Source organism: Falco naumanni, chromosome 3 (genome assembly GCF_017639655.2).
Source record: "Falco naumanni isolate bFalNau1 chromosome 3, bFalNau1.pat, whole genome shotgun sequence".
NCBI classification, from domain to species: Eukaryota; Metazoa; Chordata; class Aves; order Falconiformes; family Falconidae; genus Falco; species Falco naumanni.
This window is the reverse complement of record NC_054056.1, coordinates 102,572,754-102,600,126: the sequence shown is the minus strand read 5'-3', so window position 1 is coordinate 102,600,126 and position 27,373 is coordinate 102,572,754. Positions and strand designations below refer to the sequence as shown.

Below are 27,373 nucleotides of genomic sequence, written 5' to 3'. Positions count from 1 at the left end.
TCTCTGAGTAGAATAGGTTTTTGTGCATTCATGTTCTTCGTCTGAAAAAATATTTATAACACTATTGCTAAAGGCAGTGTTTTTCAAAGTTTAGTTTCCCTAGTGCCAAGGACTCTTTAAAAGCAGAGATTGTGGCCTCCAAAAGCCAAGTACTTAGTAGGCATAAAAGCCTACTGTGGCAATAGAAAAGGCTTTAAAAACTTTTGTATTTGTTCACACAAGTGTTTCAGTATAGAAAATCCTGTCTTTAAGCTTCATTAACCTTGTAAGACTGCAAACTAAAGAGTCCAATGTTTTATGCATATAACTTTTAAGACAATGAGCATTAAGGTTGAAATGCAGATTACAAGCAAGGAAAAAATAATAATTGGGTTTTCACCCGAGAACAAAGTACCATGAGACCCCTGGCTCTGCAGCATTCCAACATAACCCTAGACTGAAGTTTTAAATGTGCTATTTGAAGAAAAATGCAAAATCCTTTAAGCAGGGTGCAAGAGGTTGAATTGGCCTGTAAAGAAGGAGAGTAACAACTATAAGCTGCAAGACAATGCCATCTTTACCATGCTGTATCTCTAAAATCTTTCAGCACTGGTCCACCTGTCTAGGTGGTGTCTAAGGTGTCTAAGTCACTGCTGAGATATTTTCAAAATCCTGCTTTCTTAATACAGTACAAACTGTGATATAATGAAATATATAACTTGGTTATGCAGGGGTGAGATCTGAGTAACAAGATGTGGAATGTGTCTGAATACTGCAATCCAGGATTCTAGGAAATGGTCTTGACTGTCCAGTGCATAGTAGCCATCAAATGTTGACTGTGTTCAAGTCCAACTCTAAGCAAGTATGTAAACGATGTATATGGTGCTTACAGCAGTTCTTTCACGCACAAAAGATACAAGTCTAAATGTTACTAGAGAGTACTCCATTTAAATGGGAAAAAAAGAAGCTTTATGATTCATTACAGTATGAACACTAGCTCTTTAGAGTTGTTCTTTAAAATTCATATAATAATCAGATTTAATACGATACACTTGGAATGGCACAGACTGAATTCCAGAGTTGCTTTCACATAAGAACCTACAGGCTCGTGCAAGAATTGCATGAACGACTTCACTTTGCAGTGCTATCGGTTGAAAAACACTAGATCTGCAACCGATTCTTTTAATGGCTAATTAGTTATTAGATTTCTGTATGGCATCTCTGCAGCCATCTGAACTCTCTGTCTCCAAAGCAAGCATCCTGCTTCCATTGCTATCTGCTTTTCATTTGCAGTGATGAACAAAGTTAATGGTAAAGTTTACCACCGTTGCAGATTTAACTGGGTTTAATGTTAGGGTTCCGTTTGGGACCTGTTAGCGTTGTAGACTTGCAGCTGGCCTTCCAACTGAGCATTCTTCTAAAAACCACAACCTAGTCTGGACCTTGTAGGTTCAGGGAGGATCTCGTTTCTACAGCCAGTGGATGTGTGGCAGGCAGAGTGACATATGCTTGAATAGGAAATTGCAGAGGATTACAAACAGCAGTCTGTTGTCAGGATGTTTTCCACATTTCTTATCCAAGCAGAAGGGATTGCAGAACCTTTAAGACTCAAAATAGGTTTTCCTTTAAATCATCAGTTTTATTTAGTCTAGTAGTGTTGTGGTGGACTGTGCTGTTAACTTAAAACTTGCCATCTTATGCATGGGTTATTCATTTTTTTAAAGTGGAGACAAATAATAGTGTTTAAAGTCATTGTGAGACCGCATTCAGTTAAAGGTGGGTTTTGTTTTGCTTTAGGAAACTAGGAGTGGCTTCTAAGAGACACCTAGTTCTGGTGTCTGTAAATTCTTAGAGGTCTTAGTAAACTACTTTGATTTGTTCTGTCTGTCTTACGTAATCCAGAAAATACCCTTTTTCAGCACAAAACCTCCAAGCACCAGAATAAGGAAATAAAAATAAACATGGCTGTTATTGCATCCTTAAAGCAAAGCCACTGTTGCTATACATTTCTTAAGCACCTTTTCTTTTCTTTTTCCAGACCTAAAGATTTTCGAAGGAGGTAATAACATTAAATGAAGAAGAAGAAGTGCCATCAAGGATGTCTCTCTTCCTTACAAAAGAATTCTTCTAATGTGGAAGTACCAGTGCATCTCAGTCAATCCTTCTATGTAGGATGTTTTTGATGGGAAAGATTATAAAAATGATTGCATTTGAAACAGCTAAGAGTAGATATTATAGTTTTAATACCACCCATACTCGTGTGTTGCGTGATCTGGTATTTTTTAATTATTTTTTTTAACACTATTATTAAAAAATAGATACATCTGTAGTGAATATTTACATCTCATGGAGACAGTACATTGTGAAGTATCTCACTCTAAAAGCTGCAAAACTTGAATTCCACGCAGTAAGAGCAGTGAGTGATTCTGGTCACCGAGCTCCCACGAGTGGCGCCCTGTCAGTAAGTGATCTGATTCGCTTTTCTGGTTAAACAGGTGATCCATCCTTTACCCAGCGTGATGAATGCCAGTCTTAGTTCAGAAAAAGGGCGTTGTTCATAGAGAACTTGTTGTGTCTTTGGGAAGAAGATGTAAAAAAACCCAGTGGCTTGAGCCACTTCTTACTTGCAGTACTTCTTAGTCCTGTAATAGATTGTGTGGTCCTTCTGAAAGCTTTTGCTTGGATGCGGAGTGTATATACTGCATGGACTGAGTGGTGAGGGTTTGCTGAACGCGTGTCTGTGTGGGTCTGCCGTTTCCTTATCTTTTTAGGTGACAGTTCCCACTGAAGTGACTGTGGTGGTGGTGGTAAGCAAAATCACACTTATTCCAGAGCGAAATTACATTAGAAAAACACACCTCTTCAGAGAAAGCAGAGCAGGTACCAAATACACATGCATGCATACTGTAGTCCTGTTAGAGGTAAGAAAAATATTATTAAAATATGCATGTTGCAGGAATGAGGAGGTAGTGAGATGATGTGATGGTCATTTTGTATGTCCTTTAGGAGTTTCTCTCACAGTCTTTCAGCAGCCTTCTGGAAAGAGGTTTTCTGCACAACACGCTTTGCCTGTGGTTCAGCCTGTTTTATGACCGAAGTAGTATTTGCTTGCTGACCATAGATTGTCTTTCATCCTGAAGGTTTGGCCATCTTCTGATATGGTATGTCGTAGGGTGTGCTTGGAGCACCGAAAATGATGACAAGGGGGAATCAGTTGATGCTTACAGAGGGCCTGTTCGTATACGGAGATGAAGGCTGCAGCATTTTACAGTCTCTGGAGTTTCTTGGATGCTGGAAGCATGATGTTTCAGTCCCAGCAGAACTCATTGCTGGAATACTGCAAGAGCAGCAAGGAGAGCGTGAATTTCAGAGGTGATGCTGTCTGCTGGATTGCATCCAATCCAACCAGCAGGCCGTTGCTGGGAAAGGTATGCTTGCATGCTTCCAGGAGCTGCGGAACGAATGTAGGCAAGTAATGGGCAGAGTGAGAAGTGCTTTTTTTTTTTTTTTTTTTTTTTTTTTTTTTTTTTTTTTTTTTGCAATCTTACTGGTTTTTAGGCTCTTGCTAGTCTGCTCTGTACTTAAATCTCTAGTATGCTGAACGACAGCATCAGGGCTGACTCTTCCCTACTTTCTGCTGAATGATACTAAATATACTCCTAATACTATTTCATTCTTGATATGGAGGTGCTATTTGATTGTCAACAGGAGAGTCGATACCCGTATTGTTCTGCCTGCCTTGGACAGTAGATGAGGAGAACACCACTCCAACTAGGTGTAGCTTTTGAAGACGGTGCACTTGGGACTCACGGTGCTGTTTACCAGCTAAAGCGCCAGTTTGGGGTGGTACAGCATGTATTTTCTTAAGTGACTCTTCCTCTCTAGGAGTAGGTCTGCTGACAGCCCAACATAATATAGATTTTGTTGAAGAGCTTACTGGAATAACAGACGGTGAATGCAGATCATATGGAGATACTCTTCCTTTCCCTCCCACCATCTTAAGCCCAAATCTGATTTTGATTCAAGTCACAGGAGCACACCTTCCTTACTTAAAGAATGTATTAAACAACACAGTGGCAACATTTTTATTATGAAAACCAAATGAGGAAACAGAACTTAAGTGTTCGGTGATGCAAAGTAAGTCTGAAAAATTATATTGCTTCTGCAAATTACTTCCCTGAAGTTCATTATTACTTTTCTGCACAGGTAACCCTCAAGGCAAAGCTGTTGTGCAAATAAACGAAGCACCTGTTGTTTTCTATATCATAGAAAATGCTGATGTGTTATCTGCCAAATTTTACAATGTTCGGTGAGGAAAACTTGTGTTTTCTAGTTTGGTTTTATACAAGCATCATACGGGAAGAAAAACATGGTTTTATTCATAATCATGTTTCATCATATGAAATAATGGTTTGCTATTGGGTATTTCTTTGGCATTTCAGGTGCGCTTATCCCAGGAAACGTTCCTAGCCAGTGAGTGTGCAGACTTCATTTCCAAGTCCGTAACCACATTTAGTTAACTAGTAAAAGTATTTTTTAAAGCAGTAAGTTAAAGTAAATGTTCTTTTCTGTATAAGGACACAGTACATACACTTTATTGGTAAGATCTGGGTGGCATCAACTGTTCATCACATGCTAAATATTTCACAGTCGCCAACTTCAGTTTCTTAGGCTGTCTGGAAAAATATGAGACACTCCTGGTTATTCAGAGACTGCATTTTGGAGAAAATGTTGACCATATGCGTCTGCGTCTTACTTTTTTTGGCAAGCATACAAATCCTGAATAATATTTTTATAACTTGGTAGTGCCCACCAGTCAGTTTTTATTACCAAGGTATACCCAAGCAAACGTATGACCAATGATACGTGAAGCATTTTGGTTAGCAGGGTGCCAGTAAATGTCATTATAGATATAAAGTTAAAGCAAAGTAACTAGTGCAATTGAAGTTTGCGCTTTAGTATATAAGTTAAGTTATAAAATTGTAATGAGTATGCCTACTTCATTTGTTTGTAAGTTGAGTTTACTTCACTGCGTGTACATCCTGTATGGCCCGAGAGGGAAGGTGGTTGCACCGGCAGCCGGTCGCGTGTGTCGCGCAGCCGGGGAGCCCACAGGCCGGGTCCGCCGGGTCCCCCGGGGGCAGAAGGGTGCAGTGCTGCTCCCAGCTGCTCCCCCAGCCCACGCCGTGGGGGCTGGTGTGGGAGGTGCTGGAGGGATGCAGTGTAGGTGACGCTGGCCAGGCAGCACAGGCACGCTCAGCAGTTTGGTGAGGCTGTTACTGTCAGTTTCAAATATGGGGCAGATAACACCAGCTGTCTTATTTTTGATGAGTTTGACTATGTCTGTGCTGTCTTCCTTACGTCCCTGGTTTTGCCCTACCACTCTTCCTGGTCCCACAGGAACTCGAGATTTGGCTATAGTGTTACTTGACAACCAGCCTAGGGTGCAAATTAATCATGAACTGTAACGTGAGGCTCAAATTCTTTCTGAGACAACACGGGCAGAATTGCTTGAATGCGGATTTTCCATCGGTGACCTCCGAGTCGCTGGCAAGTCGTGGGGGAGACTCTAGAAGGTGTGAGCACAACGGGGGTGCGAGAGCGCCAGCCGGGAAGGGGGCAGAGAGGGAGTTCACATTTGGGGTAGGTTAACGTGGGTGTTGGCAGCCAAGTGCAAGCAGGAAAATTAATCACGTGATGCAGCCATATCCTGCGTGTAATCTTAACAATGCCTCTCTAACAATGCTGTGCTGCCTAAGGCATGTGCGCGCAGCCACGCTTGCTTAGTGCCTTGGTGCTCTGTAAACTGGGGTGAAGCTGCTTAAAGATAGAATTTTGTAAGTTATGTTGTCCTTTTCTCCCTTCTACTTTAAATGCAAGTCCAGGTACGGAACGGACATTCAACTCACATTTCCATCAACGTTTCTCACCTTTCTCCCAGGCAAGTGGTGGGAGTTAAGGGTGCAAGAAATAACGGGTAAACAAACACGGCGTAGAAAGGTATACAGCCACCTAGCCAGAACTCGCCCTGGGATATACACAGCTGCGGGTGTTAGTCCCACGTACAAACTGTTTGTTATTAATGATGTTGAATTCTAGGCCAGATAATTTGTGATTACACAGTGAAGGTACCTGTTCATCTCCTTCCCGGTGAGCTCAGAGAGCTTCTGGCAGTCACTAGATCAAAAGCTGAGAGGTCTTTCCTTACTGAGCACGAACAGACAACAGCCAGACAGGGGCAAGCAGGACAACAGTCCTGGGATCCACAGGCCATCCACTCTCTGTGTTGTTACAGCACTGGATTAAGTGTGTTCCAAATCTATGCTTTGAATTTAAATTAATGTGTTTGAGCTATTTTAAATCTGGCTTTGATGCTTGGTCTCCATAGTGCTGTTCAAAGCTGTTTATTGTCACTTTATAATTGACCTGGTTTGGTTTTAACATAATGAATCGCTCTGTGCTCAAGTGCTTGAGTTGGGGTTTTTCCTTCCTCTCCTCATTAGCTGATCCAGGTTGTCTTGGCAACTGTACCTGCCCATCTTTTGACTTTGGCACATCAATATGCAAAACCTCACCTCCACAGACTGTAAGACCACCTCATCTCACAGTTATTCTCTACACTTGTTCATATATTTTAAAAATAAGGCTAAATATTGTTTATACTAAGTGCCTATATCCTTTAAAATAGAACTGTTGCCTGAAAGTGTTGGAAAAGGTATTTTCTTCTCTTTACATCCTGTCCCCTGAAGATCTAGATAATTGTTCCAAGTTAAAAATCAAGCAAATACAAAATTAACATATAAAAGCTTGCCACTTTTATTTGCATACAAAACAGAAATGAAAGAGGTTCACAATAAATTATCAGCGTGCTCCCATGAACATTCTTGTGTATTTATATAATGTGGGTTAAAAAAAAAAATAGTCCATTAACATAAGATGACTTTGCACAAGGTAATAAGCTGGGTTCAAGGAAACCTGATTATGCATTGTTCTCCGGTGAATTTAGTCGGGTTACTCTGCTAGTAAAGCAATTAATCCAAAACTAACAGAATATAATCTACTGGAAAAACATGGATAACAAAACAGTAACTTTTTTGAATGGTTCTAAGTACACCAACTAGCCGGATGCATTTTTGTAGATATAGTTGGAATAGTGTATGGAACAGTACTCCAGGGAAAGATCTACAAGTGACCTTTCATCATCATCTAGCACCACCCCACTAACAAACTAAGTTTCTGGCATGCAAGATAATTACCATTATTTGTTGTGTCAACTGGTCATGTACACTCTTTTTTTCTCCTTTAAGATAAGAGCCTGTAAACATCTCCTGTGACAGGTGAGGCACCTGGACAAAAGGCCAAACACAGCTGCACGTAAAATGTTTCCCTTTTTGAAACAGTTCAGTGAGAGGGTTTCTTTCCATTTGCCCTTTTGCGTACTGGAGTCTTGACGCTCCTTTTGGCTGTCTTCCTTGTGAAGCGACTAATTCCTGGGGATCTCAGTTCAACAGCTTCCATCTCTTCTCGAACAGGAGTAAACTCTGGTTGAGCAAGATGCGGTGATGGATAGGAGGACTGGGAGTATGGGGATGGTAAGGGGTAGGACCCGTGAACTACGTACGGCTGTTGCTCACCATCGTAAGGGTCCTCAGGGTCATAGATTTGGTAGGAGTTATGTGGTAACTGCACTACTGGGATGTCTTGATCAGTTGGCTCACCGTATCCACCTTAACCCACCACCACCAAGAGTATTCATACGGTTAACACAGGAGAAGGGGAGTAGAAAATTAAAGCACTCATTAGGAACTTGACTTTTTATATCTAGATATATTTATATATAATGTGAGTGTATATATATATATATATAATCTTTAAATACAAATCTTTTATTCACATAAAGGAACAGTGAACGCATTTAACAAAATTAATAAGCTGGAGCAATTGGGAACCCACCAACAGACAGCCAAGTTAGTTGGAAACCACCACCAGAATTTGTCAAATGTCCAGTTGTAATACTGCGCTCATACGCTGCACAATCTGCCTGCTTTAGCTTATTCCAATTATGGCCTAGAATACACGATGAACAGGCAAAAAACGGGTCAGGCAATAATTTTTAGCAGTGCAAGGAAGCTAAGTGCATGTACAGCAGCGAGTAAGTTCGTTAGTGGTAGTCAATCTTGTTGATGGAAAGCACAGAGCAGTTCAGCATCCATCTCTGACCTTCAGCCAAATGACCTGAACCAGAATGAGCCTTTCACCTTCGGGACTGGTAGCCATTGTAAGGGATTGGGCCTTCAAACAGGAAACGGGACGACGGGGAGGGGAAGTGAGGAGGAAAGGGGAGGAAGAGACGACAACAAAAACATTCAGGTAAGTAAAACGTACGCGTCAGCTCACGGGCAGATTAAACCGTAAACATCAAATACGCCTTGTGTGGAACGTTCATAGTATCTAGTGCTTTACTAATTTCGATCTTAGGTTGGGCGACGTAATTTTCGATAATTGTGTTAACTTCCTCCCATGGCCTCTCCGTGCTGTAACGAGGCAGGAAAGTAGGATACAGAGAAGATGTGGAAAGAATCATTTTCTCCGGCTTGTTTCACTGGTTAATGATGGACACGTGCATCCCTGTGTCAGGTTACACTACTGGGGGTTTAGTAAGGGTCATGCTCTCATGCCGTTCGGAGGCACACACACGGAAGGGGAGGTCGAGCAACACGTTTGAAAAACTACAAATGTAAAACCTCTGCCACCGAGAACATGAGGAGGGGGGGGGGTCAACACACAGACTGTTGAGATGGAGCAGGCTCATACAACTACACAAACATGTACAGGACAAAAGCCCACTGCGTGGGACACGTGTTACAGGCTGGGATCAGATGGTGGGCTTCCTCTGGTCACTACGCTGGGGTCGTCTTCTCTTTGTGCTGCAGTCCCACAGAAATCACTGGACACGCACGTTTTTAGGGAGCTACCACGTTTTTAGCGCAAGGTTCACCAGTAGCCTCCATCTTACTTTGGCTGTTAGAAAATGCCATCCCCACCTCTGCAGCAAACGGCAGCCGCCCCGACTCCTGCCTACTCACCTCCCATGCCGTAACCAGCGCAGGAGGATGGATCGCAGTACCCCGGTGGGCCAGAAGGACCCTGTGAGCCCGGGGGTCCTGTGTGGCCAGCGGGACCTCGTGGGCCTGGGGATCCTGGCGGTCCTGGGCTGCCAGTTCGACTTTCTCCTGGAGGTCCTGCGTAGAAAGGGGAGATGAAACATCCAAATAACATCTCTCATAAAAGCAGGGAGCTGAGGCCACCTTTCCAGGCCTGGAAAACATGGCACTGAGTGTGCTGCAAACACTTCCAGGGGACAGCTTGAGCAGAGGAGCTAGGCACCCAGGCTCTGACTCCCCTGGGCAACCTGAGGGCAAGGCTGCAGCCTTCCTCTGGCAAGAGAAACAAAGCAGCAGCCAGAGAGGAGACCCGCTCCTGATGAGCCTCCCTCTCTGGCCGCTGCTTCACCTTCCTTGCCAGAAACAGCTTTTAGCCAGAAATTTAGAGCAAACGTTTCACCAAGCATCAGACGTTCAGAAAGGCGGTTTCATGGGGGAGGGCAGCCCCGGATGCCTGTGCAGCTCTCGATTCCCCCCGCTGCCTTTCAATACAGATTCTGGGGAATGCTGTGCCTTGATCCTGGTGCTCTAACGGCCAGAATTTCCTAATGAAGTCAATGCAATTATACACCTGTTTCAACAGAACGTGAATATTGGCCTCTTTGCGTTTTCAGGAGCTAAATATAAATCCCTGTGATTAACATGCTTAATTAATAAAAATTTCTCTGTCAAGTCACGGTTAGGTATGACCTTGAGTCAAGGAGAAAACAGATGTAATTAGTCCAGATTAATTTTTTCCCCTTCCAGACCCCATTTTTGGGGGAAAAAACCCACCCAAAACCAAACAAAAAACCCCAACAACAACAAAAAAAACCAAAAAACCCCCAAACCCGAACACCTTCTTAAAACATTAAGAAAAGAAATCTTTGGAGATGAAGTTTATCACAGGGAAAAGGAAAATAGTGTGAGCGATGATGCCATCACACGGCCCATCACAGCGTCACATTACGTAGTGAGAACATTATGATAGTTGAGGTACCTGAAACCAGACTCTTCTGCTGCTTCAGCCTCAGAAGCAGACGACCGAGCCGTGCAGGTCTCGGCTGCTTTGCACACGGGTCTGAGTGGTCTAATCCCGATGCCTCAAACATAACTACTTTACCTGTAGATCCTGGTGGGCCTCGGGGTCCTTGCGTTCCAACACCTGGGTTGCCTTTTTCTCCTTTCTCGCCCGGTAAACCTAAGGAAATAGTACTCATCAGAGTCACATTTTGAGCAAAACTGTGTGCGGTGTTTATTATTTAACCAGGATTACAGTTCCATATGTTATTTTTCATCTAAAAACAGACGGCAGAGAAGGAAGGCGGTAAAAATAAAGAATTATTTGGTTCTTTTTCCCTCCTTTCCCTGACAGCCTCTCAAGGGAAACATGGCATTCCTGGGGTCTTAAACATTCCTGCTGCCATGGTGGTTTCATCGAGGTGGTATGCAGAGGCATCGGCCAGTTTCCAGGCTGTGCTTCCTGCTGGAAAACTGCCTCTGGACTACACCAAGGTACAGCTATTGTAAGTCAGAAGAATCCTCAGAGCCTCACAAAGCTGTCTATAAATTACTGTGTGGCCCAGAAAAGTCAAAGTTTTAATGCTGCAGCCAATTTTCCTGCAAACAGTCACCCACCAAACAGTGGTTCAGCTTAAGATGGTCCCACACATAAACGAAGAGAGTTACCGTGGGTTATTGCGGAGTCTTGCTAAAACACAAGGAAGGAGTTTCAGCCCACTCAAAATCCGTCTGCTCAAACAAAGCCCAGTCCAAGAGTTTCCCAGTCACAAAACTGATGTTCCAACATGCACCGCCATTGAGTTGTGCTCCTGCACTTGCTCACAGCCCTAAATTTCTATCGTTGGGTCTGATCCATGGTGATCACAGATCTAGCAACCCAGAGAAGGCACTACCTTCTTCCAGCTTTCCATCTCCTTCTGCAGTACCACAATGGCATCCTATAAAAACACTCTATACGCAGTGATCACAATGAGCGGTGTCAAACTAAAGTAGGTGTCAAAACTACGAATTCCAGACCCTGAGTTTCCACCGACAACTTGGAAACTCTCATAAAGTCTCTGTTTGATTTGGATAGTTCAAAGACACCAAATCCAGGCTGGTTTGTGGGTCGTTCCCCCCATTTTCCAGACCTCCAAGCACTGGTAATTTCTCTTACTGCTTCACAGCTTCCACACTTTCAGAGTCAAAGCCAATATAGAGCACCTTCGTAAAAACAAAGTAGAAAGAAACAGCTGCTGCCCGTGATGGGGCAGTATCTACAATTTCAACTGACTGGCCTCCTTCCTTCCCTTCTGCTCAGGTAACCGTTACCTCTTAGGGAAAAACATCTGGAGGACACCTCATTTTTGCAATGAGCCATAGAAGATTTCTTTTTTTCCTTCGTAAGCCAGTTTCTGATGGAAGCAAATAAGTAAGAACAGACTCTTAACTGTGGAAAAAATTGTAATTAAAACTCCTCACTGACAAAGAATTTCTCACATCAAGTTTACAAAATAAGAGTCTGCTGAATTACAGGGGATGCGGTATCTGCTGAGGAGTTCTAGGTCTTCTACAGACCAGGAGGCTCCCATGGCAACATATCATGTGGCCCAGTCGTGGAAAACACAGGCCACACCACTGCAACCAGTAACTCCAAACTGAGCTCATCATTTTTAACCTAAGCATGATGAGCTTTTTGTCTTACCTCTACAGGGCTTTTTACCAGTGTCCTGGCATAGTTTGGGTATTTCCTGTTTCCCATTTGTACCTTTTATTTCCTTCGAATGCATAATTTTGGGGCTTTTTTAGTTTGTTTTTTAATGTCTTTTGGTGACCGGTTGTTTTCTCATAGAGAAATTATACAACCATAGCTACTTTTCACAACATTTGCCGTTAGGGAGTCTCCAAAACTTTCCAAGTGTTTCTAGTAACACTGTATTTTACAGGAGAGACTTGGTCACCAGGTGCAGAAATACCACGGCCAAAATAAATTAGCAGAAAGTGTCAAAAAAAGAGCAGGTGTGATAACCTGGGTGATGTTTTGCAAATTATTTTGCAAATACCAGGTATCTTCCTCTTACTTCCAGAGGATATTGGGTGAGACAGAGCAAGGTCTTAGATGTTTCATCCCTCAATTTATGGGTAACGAAACGTTTATACAATTATTACTGTAAGTGAAATATTTGTGTTTGGTTGTGCTGACTGTTTAGTCATTGACGATTACAATGCTGCATCAGTTTCTTCTAACGTTACTCTCTATCTACATCAGCACATCAGAAGTGTTGCCAAATGTTCCTTTGACCAGCGTAGGAATACGTGTGCCAGGGTGTACCCCAGAACGTGCTCTGACCCAGAGGCTCGAACTCATGCCTGCAAAACACACTGATTGATTGTCATGATTGACTGAAGGTCAATGGGTCTTAAATGTTTGAATTACTGAGGCATCTTGAAATTTGCTAACATCTTTTCTTCTGGGATTCTTAGCAACATAACAGATGGGATTCCTGCCCTCAGAGACTGTCTTCCGAGTCCAGTGTGAACCTCCTGTTTGCAATCCAGCATTTGTTAGCAGAGATTGCAGTTTCAGTTGGAAGGGCTGTCCAGAACTGCCGATGAATGACTGCCTTGCACAGTGTATGCAGGGAGCAGCCCTAGGTGGCAGGTATAGGCTCTAACCTACATTTATATTCCAGGGGGAACCTGCCAAAAAAACCCGTCATCTGTGATTGATAACTGAATTCCACCCATTTTATAAAGGCAAATTTTTCAGGCAAACCTCTTGTCCTGCATTCCAAATGCAGTTTCCAGATACCTAAAAATTTGCTTAGCCCTGGCCTCCTTCAAACATATGGAGAGGTTTTTTTCTGTTGCAATTCCCTGCTTCTGCTGCAGGCCTCTTAACAAGGCCAGCTCATCTACACTGTCTCTTGCCAGACGCGACCTGTAAGGAAACGTTTGCCAGTTGCAAAAGGCAAAGTCTGCATGTGTGGATTACTTTGATCATAAGAAGGCTGGCCCACGATAACCATCTGGAATCTACACAGATGTTTAGTACAAGGACCACTGCTTATCCTACTGTACAATAACGTTACATGGTGACTTCAAAGACAACAGCCACAATGTTTTCAAATCACAGCCTTCCATGCACTCAGTTATTATTCTACACACATAAAAGAACACACACCCATACGTGATGTTCACAGAGTGAGCTACAGTAAGAAATGATAAATATGGAACAAATCTGCCCAGGCTAAGGATAAAATGTTCATTCTGGAACAAGTTATGAAGCTTTTGTGCAGGGCAAACCTTCTTTGAAATCACAGGGATATCAGGTTCCTAAAACAAACATACTGCAGGCCAAGATACAAGTCTGCTTCAGGTTTCTTTTAGTCTAATTTCCAATAAAGTTTACCCAAGTGCATGAATACCCTCTCCTAAGGCAAAACTCACATGAGTTTATGAAATCAAGCACTCCACGGGCTTCCCTAATGGACTTTCCAACAAAAGCTCTTTAATGAGAGTAAGCTAACAGATTCACAGACCTCTTGTGGTCATAGCTAATGGCTCCCTCCTATAAATGACAGAACATTCAAAATTCACCCATTTCGCTTTCTGTCAAGGTCATCTTTGCATTCCACTGGAGCACAGCTTACAGAAAGTCAACCAGACATCACTCTCCATGTATGTTACTGCATGGTTAATCACTCCCAGGGATAAAAGCGTGTATCAAAATTTGTCATTTGAGTTAAAGTCGGTTCACATTCTAGTAAGTGTTTTCATATTTGTGCTCTGGACACACTACAGCAATACCATCAAACTGTCTCTCCCCCTTCACACTAACCACTTTCTTTATGTCTTGTCCCCATCCAAAATAAGCAATAGCTTATTTTTCAGCCCCGTGGAGATCACAACCATATGAAATCAATTATTTTCAACATTCCGCTAAAGATACCTTTGATAGCATCAGTTATTAAAAACAAAACCAAAATCATGAGCATATTCTCTAGCAAAGAAAATTAAATGACCATGGTTTCTGCAGAAAATAAAATCTTAGATATCGCTTATCTATTTTTGTCTTTAAGAGAATACTGTCCTTTGAGGAGAACTGCATATTGCAACTAAGAAAAATTAAACTACTATCAAAAATGTCCTCTTTCAAAGATACTCATTTGTAACTGTAACATATCACATGGTGATATTTTATGGGGTTTTTATCCAGACGAAGCTAAAATTGGAAATGAAAATATTCAATTGACTCAAACGGCAGAAGTTCCATTTAATATCATTGGAATGTTGCCATCAGAGCTGTAAACAGGTGGCTTTTGATAACAGATGTTTAACTAATTCTTTCACATAAAGCCAGGAAGCAGATACGGATGAAGCTATACTTCAGTATAGTGACTTTCCCAGTGACAGGTTAGGTATTTACTGTATTTTAATCATATTGGGATGGAGTGAGTAGCCTAAGTTTTATGTATCACTTCAGGACACGTCATAAGAGCAGAAGTCAATAAGAGCAGTAGTCAAGAATAATTGCACTTTCACAGCATCTGAAAGCTAGAAGTGCCTCAGCCTAATTTTTTATACTTCTTTCACATTTTTCCTCAAAGCTGAGAAAACTATCCATGTATTATAAAAAGCAGAGAAAGAAAAATGAAGAAAAACTATGCTGAAACTTTACTTTTATAAATTATTTTGTGGAAGCCCAACTACTTCCCGAGCACTGAGAAGCCAGGCACTAGTTATTTAAGTCCTAGTTCATAAACATAAAATCAAAACAAAAGAATTGGCTGAAACAAAAATAGAAACCAGTGCTGTGAACTAGTTAAAATTAAAATAGAGATGAGTGCTGTGAATTATCAGTGGCTGGGTTTGGGGTTTTTTTCAAACTTCTACATTTATGCAAATATGTAAAAAGAGCAAAATTCTGGTAAATTATCTGGGATTATATACTACCGGGGACTGATTACACGATGTAGCCTCCTTAATCTTTAAATCACTGGTCCAATTCAAATGGCCTGCTGGGGCACCAGTAAAATGCAAATATTGCTAACAAACACTGAGATTGCCAGAGAGGTTTCTTTTCACATCATTAGAAAAATACAACAGATAAGACTCCACAATGTACAGCTAAAACAATAGTTAGCTGGGAAAACCAAATAGCAAATGTCTTTTAGTGTGATCCTAATCCGTTCACTTAGGCTTACATGGGAAAAGTAGATCTTAGCTGGCAACAGACACCGAGCACTGAATCTGTCAAGACCATGACTTATCCTTTCTCACCGAGGTGGTCTTTCTTGGAAGGACCAGCTCAGTTACTAGTGGGAGAATACATCCAGGAATGGGACAGCCTGGACCTAGAAGTTCATGTGGAGGTTTCCAACAAAACTCCAAAACACTCGCTCAATCCAAGCCTCTTTCCAAAACATCTGATTAACGCTTGGCAGAGTGACAAGGTAAACAAGGGAAAAGAAGGTATTGGCCAGGCAAGGGAGCAGGGAAGTTCACTGGTGTCAAGATCTCTCACTGCTGACATTTTCCAGCAAAGCTCTCTTTGGTGCAGGATTTCTAACCAGTTCCACACACTGCTTTCAGAAGTTCCCCCTTCTTACAGGCTGGGATTAAATGGGTGGTGGGCAGGGGAGGTGAGCAGGAGGAAACATCTACCCTCCCCCCACCTTTTTTCTTCCCAGTCTACCAGCACCTGGCCATGCAGCTCAGAGCCAGTAACCGGTTCTTGCAGCAATACCAATAGTTTGAACCCGGAGGGAACAAAAGCAATGCTACTCGATAAACAAACGGGTCTTTTTTCCTTCTAATGTCTATTACTTTTTAGTACGCTCTACGGAGACTGCTCTTGCTGTTGCACTGCATTTTCTGTACTCAGAGGTGGAGTCTGACTTTTCAGAGTTGCTAACTTGGCACTGGTTTTGAACATTAAACTGATTTCATATACAACCAAAATGCCGATGACATCAGCGAAAAGAAACACATTGCTCATAAAGACTTCCAAGTGGCTGTCTGGAGACCTTCAGGACAGTACTGTACATCATGACTTGCTGAACAAGTTAAATACAAACAATGCTTCAGAACACAGCAAGGGATGGGGGCCGAGTCCATTTACCCTCCCTCTCTGTATTCACTGGAAACTAAACCCCCTTCTATCCAGAAGCAGAGCAATTTTAGTCTGCTACTTGACTCTACGAGACGTAGCTGGAATCAAGTGAGAACTGGGAATGCACAAGAAACTTCCAATCATTTTCCACAAGCATGAAGCTGGTAAAAATAGTTTTTACTTTTCACTGCTGCATTTTGAGGTTAGCTTAGAGCAATTCCTTAGAAATGGATTCTGAAATATCCCAAGGGTCTGTACAACTCAAAAGGTATCTTTCTGCTAAATAAACTGCTTCTATATCAAGCACACATCGGTCTAAAATTTCAGTTGCTTCTGAAGAAATTGAATCCTCAAGGACTAATAAATTAGTCTATATTTTTACCTAGTTTCTGAATGAGCTCCTTCCTCTTCCTTCCAGATTCTGTGCAAGGCTCCAGTTACATGAATGTCCTAAAATCCATTTTCACTTCAAATGAACGAGCCAATTATTTTGCCTTTAAGTTTACATATAGATTCTTGATTCTTAAAACAATCTAATTTTAAGCTATAAATACTGCAAAACACTCCCACCATTCGGCATCACATTTAATGAAAATCTGCAGAGATCTCTGGCTGACTGCTAATAGTTCTTCAAGTATGCTTGATAAGAGCTTGCTCTTTACCAGGTATGAAATTCCACACAAGCACTACCTGCCTAAATGAGTGGAAAAGAGTAATATTCTTTTTTAGTGTGGTTTTACCATTTCTGTACTCACTCTTGTTGGCAACGCTGCTTCCCAGTTATTATCAGTAGTGGGTTAATCCACGTTGTGTTTCATTTAAATGACTATATCTATTAACTGTGATTTCATAGTAGTACAACATGCTGGTCTGGGCCTCAGCACAACAAAGACAATAGAAAATACATGCTAAGCACTGGCCAGGTTTCCCTTTTCGTAGCCTGGCATTTTGGTTCCTCCATTCCTGAAGCCCCACCAAAATTATTCTGTGTCCTAAAACAGACCCTGCCTGAGAAGCCATTTAAAATACTCTAGTATTAGTATGGAAGCAACTACTCTGAAATCTGCATTCAGCATCCCCAGGTCACTTCTTTTAAAGTCAGTTCCTTACTTGCAGTCTCTTTCAATTTTCTTTTCTACCTGTCTCCCGCTCCCTCATTCCTCCTTTCTGGACAGTGTCTGGTGTTTGCTCAACTGGAGCCGGCAGCAGCATGACTGAGAGGCCAGTGCCCTAAACCTTGCCTCTTTTTTTCAAGAATGCAATTAGAATTACAGTCTTAAGCAGAAGAAAGGACCCATACACTCACAGATTCACTCAAAGACTTTCTTTGGAAACAATGTTTTAACTCTGGTCATCATGGCTACCGCGAACTGAAACTATTAAACTCCAGAACTGAGCAGCCTTCACAGCTATTAATTTTTAAAATCCCAGCTAGCAGGATTTTGTAACACCAACACCAATTCATCGCTTTTGAATATCAGAATTTGTCTCTTGGGTTTTTGGTCACGTCCTCATACGATGGTTTTCAAAGCACTTTCACAATTACAGATCTCAGTACTACCTCTGTGAAGTTACTGCTACTCCATTACACCAAAGATTGCCAGGGTTGCACAAAGAGAGAGTAAATCAAAACATGAGGCTTGTTTCTTTACTAGGCAGTGCTGCCAGAGGAAAGGCAAAAGGGATCTAGCCTACACCTAAAAAAGAATACAGAAAAGAACTCTTCTAAATGAACAGGTAATTGTATTACTTCTTTCTGACCTCACCGTTTCCTCTCCTTGATCCTCTCAACCCCTCATAAACTAGGACTTTTCCCCTCTTATCATCAACCTGGCTCCTTTCAGATGATCATAATTAAGAAATGTTCAGACTGACATATTTCAAGTTTAGCAGAAAAGGTCAATCTCTCCCCAGCATGGACCTGTCAGTTTTGCAGCTGACTTTCTTCAAAAGCTCCTTTGCTTACACATTTAGCGATCCATCTCACTTCAGAGCCCTTCTAAGATGAAAGCATGCTGTGATGGAATGTGCCCAGTTAGATGCTACCAATCTTTCATCTGTTTAGGCATTAAATCTCTGTCTGACCCTGCCAAATCACACGTGCCAAAGCCTGCATTTACCTTCATGACTGAGTCTCTGGAGCTTTCATTACGGTCTGTGCTGAGCTCACCAATCAACTAGTGAGAACACTGTTGTTCTCACATTTAGCCAGGCGACACGAGCCATCAGAATGTATCAGGAAAGTAGAGGTATGGTTTTGAACGTGTGAAGTATGAAGCCTACCTCTTTCTCCCGGTCTTCCTGGTTGACCAGGGCTTCCTGGAAACCCTTGCATGCCTGGTGATCCTTGCTCACCCTGTGGCCCTGGAGCCCCTGGCCGTCCTGGCTCACCAGGAGGTCCCGCAATGGTTCGTGTTGAGACAGACTGACTTGGAATCTGGTTCAGAATTGAGTTATATCTGGCCATATGACCTGTCAGGAAAAAAAAGGGTCATAATGTTCAAGTTGCAGTGGAGAATCTGGTTCAGCTGAGTTTGAATAGAACACTGGCAGGTCCTCAAGGCTGTGGTTTGTCATGCTTTGATAACACAAAGCTGTGCACTTTTTGGTGAAGAAATAGGAAAAGGAATAGGGAAATAGAAAAACTGTTACGTAGCATTTTATTTCCTTGCTTTGGTGGGGTTTTTTGTATTTTATGTCTATAAAATTTAAATCTGCTGCAGCAGAAGCTTGTGTATACGATATCTTTCAGACAGTTCAGGCTTTTTTTTTTTTTAGACGGTTGATGCTAATCAGCTCTAGTTGGATAGAAAACCAGTTGAACATAAACCTAGTTCAAACACAAATCCTGACTGTCTAGCCTGAAACAAAGAGATCCCCTTGGATGCTTTGAAAAGCCTCATATTTGTAAGTAATTGTAGCAGGAAAAGATCTATTCTAGAAATAGAAACATTTGACTATCGATGGATTTACCTTGGATGAGTTGTTCACACACTTGACGGGCAACTGCACGCACCATTGCTTGGGACTGGAGATCACCCTGGATAACAACAGCAGCAGTGTCATAACACAATTTGTTGCATTGTTTCTGCTTCAAAACACTTAAAGTAGTTAAAGGCATTTATTATCCCTGAGAGATTGTGTCCTCTCAGATGAGAAAAAAAGCCAAAGGAGTCTTGGGATTTCCCTGGTTCCCATTACTGTTTTTAGCCATCAAACAGAGGTCTGAGAAGATAACCCTAAAGAGAGATTTGGGGGCATGCTTAAAGGCACATACTTCTCATCTTCAACACATTAATGTAGCTATATATAAAACAATGTCTGAAAAAGAAGGAAAGTTTGCTTGATTGCATAGAGAAAACTACTGTGCCTGTAAACACAGAGAAACATTAATTGTTGGATAACACTTTTTATGAAACAGAAGGCCAGACAGGAAACAAAATGGTGGCTAATGTGAACACAAACTTACCCGTTCACCCCGTTCACCCTTAGCTCCAGGAGGACCCTATGAAAAGATTCAATACAAAATTAATTCTCATTTTGTTCTTGCTCACAAATTTTAACACCTAAGCAGTCTCCCTTGCAGCATTACAGTAAAAGGAGAAAAAATAAACAAGGAGCAAGGTTTCAGAAAGCTACATGACAAAAACAAATACAGTTTTTCCATTCCTGTATGCAACAAAGTGTTCATCTTCAGCAACTACATGGCAACAATGACTTTCTCAGGGAGCTGTCATATACTGAATTCTTTTGTTTAAAATGGCAGCAAGCGCAGGTCACCAGATGATGCATTTCACATGGATGAACTGGGTCTAATTATCACTGAGTATAAGGAAGAGAAGTCTGGTGGGTGACAAAATATGTCTGAAATTTGTAGCATTTGCTGCATGAAGACTCTGCATCTTCTAAGAACAGAGTCAGCAATGGGATTCAACTGCACAGAAAATTAAGTATGACATTAGAGATAACGTAATAATGTAATGATGGTAAGGATCATTATGGATTGGAACAAGTTGTCCAGGGCAGCTACAGCTTCACCTACGGAAACTTCTGGGGTAGGATTGACATCTCTCAGAAACTCCTAAAGTGAGGAAACGTCTGCATGAAGAGATAACCAGCCAACTGGTGCATGGTTAAAGCACAGCTTATTCTATCCTGAGAAAGAAGAAACTCCTACAAAGACTGCAAGATTATTTCTAGGTCTCATTTCTATTACCCTACCTTTTGGGAAAGGCAGTTACTGAAGCTTAATAATTTTTCACCCACCTAGCTGTTTTCTCAGAACTACTAGAGTCTAAACATTCACAGCAGAGGGCTTGCATGACTCACAGGAATATCTAGGAAGTTTAGTTCCATATCTGGAACATGTGTTTGGACAGGAACAGAATAGTCAGCATGTTATAGGTTGATAGTAATAAGTTCCATAGCTCATCAAATCTCCTTAGTAGATTTCAGGATTACACTTAGAAACTATGCAGAACTGGGCATTAGGTAATTATCTTTGCTTATATATTATCAATCATTTCATTTCTACCTAACGAAATAAAAATGCTTGCACTGGACTAAGTCTCCAAAGCAGACTGGATTTTGGAAAGAAAAATTTCTGTTCTACAAATCAAGTCAGAAATAAACACCATCCCATTCTGAACTCTCTAAAAATTAAATAGAACATTCACTGTGATATATGGAAAAAAAACTAAGCGGGCTTTATAATTAACCAAGTGGTCAAATGTTAAAATGTGAATACACAATACTAACTGCTACAGAGAAAAAGAGGTCCACTGTAAATCCTCTCTTTTCTGTAATATACATGCTCATTTTATAGATATATTCCTTTCTTCTAGTTAAACTGAGAGGTTTTAATAGTACAGAAAATAATATCTGAAAGACAAACCTAGTATTAGAGGTTCCTAATGCTAATTTTAGATATCGAGGGTGTAATATTCCACTCAGTGAAACTGACGGTCAAATCTATAATAACAACCTACAATAAGCTCTGATCATTAGTCAGTACTTCTGATGTAAACCCAAAGCAACCACAAAAGCCAGCTTTTTATTCATGCAATATTTTCATCGTTTGAAAATCCGAATAATAATTTGGAAATATTTAGGTTAGTAAATGGCATACTTTAATTTCCCAAGAGTTGCTTGAACTGCAAAGGGGAAAAAAGGGGAAAGTAATTACATACAGACTACAAATTCACGTAGGCTTATGTTTTTAACTTCTGTGTTTTCGTCTTGTGTTTTGACTCTGTAATCCCTATATTCCAAACATTGTAGGTAAGATCAACAAATAGATTTAATTTTGAAGAATGAACAAAGAAAGACTAATATGATGCTTTTTTTAGCCACTAACTGCAAACAGATCATAAGCCATAAATGTTGAGGCATCACTGTAAAACACTGAAGCCAGGATCAGAAACCAACTAACGCACAACAGCAAATAAAGCAATATTTATTTTACTTACAGGAGCTCCAACATCACCTTGTGGCCCCTGGCTTCCAGTAACACCTGGAACACCTGGAGCACCAGGTATGCCCTACATGGAAAAAGAGAAAGAAAACAGTGGTGATGACAATCAACATCCATAAAATCTGATTAGAGAAATAATTGTGTGATGGAGAAGAAGCACACAAAGCAGACAGTACACAGTTCTGCCAATCAAAGACTGGAGATTTTGGAAGAGAGGACTAAGTAGTACATGCTGCAGGAAAAAGAGCACCAGAAGCACAGCTCTGAGGAAAGCACTTGAGAAAAATGGACTTGTGTTGCTTTCTGGAACAGTTTTTCTGCTGAATGGCTAGACTGAATCTTGTGATGATACTACTGTGTTCAGGGGGGATGACATAGAACATTCTTTGTAAAAAGAACAGGATTGCTTGGCGAGTTCTCAATAAAATCAGCAGTTTCACCCAACGTCTTAAATCTGTCAAGAAGACGTTAACTTTGCTTAGCTGCCCTAGCTGAGAAGGATGAGACTAATTGTAGATGCAACACACACCTTGCTTTGAAGGCTGAATGCGGCTTCTGCTGTCTTCCTTGGTTATTCTATGTGAGCATTTGAATACCTGCACTCACCTCCAGCCTCCAGTCCAAGCAAAACTTGCAATTCACTTCAACTAACAATCCTAACTGAATTTCTTACAAAAAGGAAGTCTTATTTCAAATGTTACGCTAATTCCCTTTATATAGTGCAGTTACTTGACAAGATACCAATCTATTGGTGGAACAACCATCTCCCCTTCCCATGGGAGACATTTTTTCTTGAGGTAAGTAAGTGCAAAGAAATGACACTGGACAAGCAGCTCTCTGCCAACCCCATGCATCATGAGAATTTTAATTTCCAAGGAAAACCTTTGGCCTTGGTCTATCCACGGAAGGCTAAATAACAGTGACCTACAATCCCTCCAAATCTTATTGACTACTGTAACAAATTCCACACGCAATACTCACCGTTGGGCCAGGAGGTCCTTGTGGGCCTGTGGGTCCATCTTTGCCAGGAAGACCCTATAAAAGAGAAATACATGCAATTTTATCAGCTTTTTATATGTACTTCGTGAATCTGTTCCATTTAATCGAAAAGATTTTTTCTTTCCTTTTTGTTCTTGTTTTTTCTTAAATTAATAACTGGTGGTAGTGGTTTCTTGGAATAAAATTCCCTTATTTGCCCTGGGGAGGTTTTATTTCTGCAAAGGAAAAATAGTGTCACTGATATTTGAAAAAAAAAAAAACCAACAAAAAAACCCACAACAAAACCTAACTAGTCTCACAATGCTTTTGAAGTAAGAAGCAGCAACGCAAAACTCTGCACCGGCAATTTTCACCTCTGAGTGGATTTCACTTATAACATCGCTATAGCAAGGTAAATGAGGGGTTTTGCTGTCAAACTTCTCTACCACAAAACGGGTCACACTTCTACATCTGTTCTCACTGGTTGCAACTATTCACAGTCCCACTGATTAAGTGCTGAAAGATGGCAATTGAGAGTCCACCTCTCTGCCCAGCAATACTGTACATATGTACTAGCTATCACCGAGGTCCTGATTCAGGAAGTAGCAGGAATGCTCATGTGGTTTACATTATGAACGTGCTTCAGAGCTTCCAGAAACGAGAGCCAAAAACTATAGATAACTTGGAAAGTGGAAAGCAAGCAAATCATAGAAAAAAGACTGACCAGATGTAGAAGAAACACACCACTAATAAAGTATTCTTGCAAATTAACCAATATGCACATTTTGTATCCACATGCTATAAAGCATAGGTTTCTGACTAGCCTGCTGATGTCAATTCTTTAATTACTACACAGCCTAAAAAGGAGAAGTATGAACTTATCTCTGGCTCAAGACCAGAATATGGAGGTGAGAGTAGAAGGAAAGAGGGGGTTTGAAAATGTTTATGCTGACACACAGTAAAGAACATTCTAGGCCTCAGTATCTCAAAGAGCTTCAGAAAAAAAAATCACAGCTTTTTCATTTTTTACTTTTTTTCCTGAAACTTTATTTCTGACATGGTTTTAGTAATGAATATAGCATGAACTACTAGTTTTGTGCTTTACATAATTTGGAAACTATGATTCAAGCCTGCTATCATATGGCATTAAAAAAACTGGCTGGGGAATATTATCTGCCATATACCTGGAAAGGATTTTTTAAAATTCCACCAGAAGGGTGTTTCTGATGATAAAATAAGCCACATAGTCAACTCATATTATGTCATCTATGCATCCTTAGACTTGATAAGGAAATATTTTCCTATTTCACAATGTAGCCAGACGGTTCCTGAAGCTTCAAGGACCAAAGCAGCTCCCCTATCATGGTAAGAACTAAAGCAAATGTAACAAGTGGCATCAAATAAAAGATACTAATAGTGTCTCTATCACGGTACTTTGAAGACATATACAGAGAAAAGATTGCTTAGCTCAGTTAAACAAATCTGCAAAAGAAAGTGTGTTCAGTCTTCAAAACTGGTGTTTCTAAAGGAAACAGAAAATAGTATAAGGAACTTTGAAATGCATTACAAATTATAAAACAGGGTTTCTGATATTCTCTGGCAGAAGCATTCAGTTGTGAAAAATGTTTTGAAAAATTCAGTAATAGATCTTCACAGTTCTATAGTAGCATGGAAGTCCCTAACAGATAATGCAAACTAGACTTGTTTTCATAACAGTAAAACCTTCAGGGAGACTGATACCTTCATATTTACAGGTATGTTTCACTTTTTAAAGCAAAGACTTAAAATCTGCATTTATTTTTGATCAGTCCTAAAGCAGGATGAAAACTGGTCAGACCCTCTTAAGGGCTTAATTTAAATAGGAGGAGGGAAATGTAGAGCTTTCTACTAACTTCTAGGATCTAGTGGGGCTTCACACAAGCTTCTAAAGAAAAATAATGCTGTATGGCCCTCCTCCCATCCCAGTTAAAGAGTAGAATTACCAGTATGATCAGAACGACATTTCCTTTCAACATATTTCTTTCTTTCAACAATTTCTTTCTTTTGAGCAGTGTTCTTACTCTTGGCTGCTCAAGAATCATCCCCTGTCCATTCTACAATTCATTTCTCTTGGCACTGTGTCTGTATTGCTTGCCCACAAAAAAATTGCCTCCTACTGTATTTGTTAGATGTGGAAATTGCTATTTATAAATGAAGTCAAAGAGAGGTTTGGTTCAACAAAGATCGGGACAGTACCTATTCTCTTATACAGGTAAAAGTCCAAAGATACAAATCTGTGCTGCCAGCAGGGTTGGAAGTGATGTTACTCAGACCATCCAATGGCCAGAATGGAACTGATGATACTCATTCTGAACTTGTGAGTAGTGAACAGAGGAGATTAATAGGTACCAGGAAACTGGCAGGAAGACTGGGAATGTATTTCTTCTGGCTCTTTCTCTCATTATCTTTTTGGTCCATGTAACATAGATGAAAAGACAGCACTGTGAGAATTCACAACGTTGTACTCCGAGCACTGAAGCCTTAAAGATGTTATTTACCCTCCCATTTCTTGAAGTCTCGTGTTTGCTCAACCACCTCCAGAATGACTGGGGGAATTACACAGCACAACAGCGCTTTCTCTCTGATGAGTCACATCCAGGGCAGGAATGACGGATCAGAGCCACTGAATGTCCCCCATGGAGCTGCATGTCCAAAAGCAGGATGGGACAGACTTTGATGCGTGACCTCAGATGCATGGCAGTTTAGAATCAAGATGTGTATTATATTGAAAGGTTAACTTAAATCAGGACATATTTTGCTAATGGCAGGATAAACAATTATGGAGAAACACTGTAGTTATGACAGATATTTTTTTTTATAACAGATTTTATTGGCCGGAATACAAATGACATTACAGAACATAGGCACCACCTAAATCCCTGTAAAATCTCACCTCTTCTGAATTCAGTACTGCTGCTGATCTCACTATAAACTCTTCAGCTTTTGGTAGCCTGGAATTTGTTTGGGGTACTTGTGGAGTTATGATTTTTCAAGTAGCTCTAGATGCTGGCAAAACCTTAACTGAAGCTACTGAGCCCAGGCTTGAAAGACTTTCGCGTACAGCCTTTAAAAACAAAACAACACTGCAGGCTGGGACCCATGACTGTCTCGTCTTTTTATTATTATTATTTTTTTCCTCATTTTTTCTCCTTTTTCTGATGAAAAATTAAAAGAACAAATATTCCCCCTTTCAAGATAAAACATCGTGATCATCAGAGAAATATTACTAAACACTATCTCAGTCTATGAATCTAAGATGTAGCTTGCAAAAGATTTTGCGCCAACATGAGTTATTTTTAATTAAAGCTAACCCAGAAAAAGAGCAGAAATGTGGGTGGATTTGGTTTTTATTTTTGAAACATTGCTCAGAACACACAGCCCTTATTTAATCAAAATAGGCTAGTTCGGTCTTAACACCCAATGATGTTGACTTAGCTTTTCCTCTTTTTCCTTATGAAACTACCAGTGCCATCCACAAACTGGTAGTCTGAAGTGATTTTACTATTAATTCTTCAAAATTCATTTCTTGCATATCTTTTGTTAATCCGTCATATTTCTCCTCCAGGATTTGCAGTGTGCTGTTAAGATTAACATCTGGAAGATAATACTCCTTCCTTTGTGTATCCCTCTGACTATGCCTTTGCTTGTCAATAAAGAGAAAAGATGTGACACAGCTCATATCAACATACATAACTGCATTTCTGTGGCTTTGTGGAAAAGAACCAGGGGCTCCCAGGAGGCAACAGGTCAAGCACCAGTCATCAGCATGCCCCTGCAGCAAAGGCAGAAAACCACATTCTGGCTGTAGGAGCGCAGCCAGCAGGTTCAGTTGCAGGTTCAGGAAAATGCCCCTTGCTCTCCACTGAGAGCTTTTAAGACTACATCTGGACTTCTGTATCTACTTCTGGTCTCCCCAGTACAACGCAGACTGACATACAGGAGCAGGTAGAGTGGAGGGACATGAAGATGTTCAGGGGCTTCATATGTCACAGGACATATGAAGAAAGGTTGAAAGAAGTGGGTTTGCTCTGCTTGGCAACCTTATTGCTGTCTAAACTACCTGACCAGAGGCAAAAGAGATGTAACAGACTCTTCTCAGAGGTGCATAGTGATAGGACAAGAGGCAACAGACATATGTGGAAACAAGGGAAATTGTGATTAAAAGTTGGGAAAAAAATGTTACAATGAAACTTAATATTGTCATGGGTTGCCCAGAGATGTTGTGGAATCTTCATACTTGGAAGTGTTCAAGACTCAACTTAACATGGACCTGAGCAACCTGATCTGAACAGACCTGTTTTGAGCAGACTGTTGGACTAGATGTCCTCTGAAGGTCCCTTCCAGCCTTTGTTTTATGACTCTATAAATCCCTCTAAAAGAACGTGCATCTGAACTCCCTACTGGAAATGGCTTCTGATCTATGCTGTCCCCTAAACAATGTCCTGAAAGAGTTGGTCCAGCCCAACACTCCCAAGAGGAATGACAAGCATTACACTGCATAGGTCACTAGCCAATGCTTAAAATCTTGTTCTGGCAGTATCTAATTTACTAGCCTACAGACAAAGGCTTTGTGTCTCAGCTGGTCTCTTTGCCCTTTTGCTCAGAGTGAGCTCAAGAGGGGCCATCAGCAGCTGAAGAAATGTT

The 27,373-nt window shown here is 41.0% G+C and overlaps 2 protein-coding genes across 5 annotated transcripts in view; one reads left to right on the top strand and one right to left on the bottom strand.

Annotated features, from left to right (window-relative positions):
• Nucleotides 1-2,232, top strand: part of MRPL13 (mitochondrial ribosomal protein L13) — a 39,048-nt gene extending 36,816 nt beyond the window's left edge. Inside the window, exon 7 of the mRNA XM_040587653.1 lies at nt 2,018-2,232. Coding sequence (XP_040443587.1) covers nt 2,018-2,042 — 25 coding nt within the window. The 3' untranslated portion in view covers nt 2,043-2,232. The remainder of the gene's footprint in view (nt 1-2,017) is intronic.
• Nucleotides 2,233-6,771: 4,539 nt separating this feature from the next.
• COL14A1 (collagen type XIV alpha 1 chain) overlaps nt 6,772-27,373 on the bottom strand; it is a 123,461-nt gene continuing 102,859 nt past the window's right edge. For 2 of the 4 annotated variants that reach the window (XM_040587645.1, XM_040587648.1), the window contains 8 exons: nt 22,694-22,747; nt 21,708-21,779; nt 19,709-19,744; nt 19,213-19,279; nt 18,523-18,711; nt 10,246-10,323; nt 9,066-9,221; nt 6,772-7,706 (listed from right to left, as the gene is read on the bottom strand). In XM_040587645.1, the coding sequence (XP_040443579.1) occupies nt 7,381-7,706; nt 9,066-9,221; nt 10,246-10,323; nt 18,523-18,711; nt 19,213-19,279; nt 19,709-19,744; nt 21,708-21,779; nt 22,694-22,747 (978 nt within the window). In that variant the 3' untranslated portion in view covers nt 6,772-7,380. Of the gene's footprint in view, nt 7,707-7,849; nt 8,272-9,065; nt 9,222-10,245; nt 10,324-18,522; nt 18,712-19,212; nt 19,280-19,708; nt 19,745-21,707; nt 21,780-22,693; nt 22,748-27,373 lie in introns of those variants that run through there. The other 2 variants (XM_040587646.1, XM_040587647.1) reach the window with 2 other exon arrangements.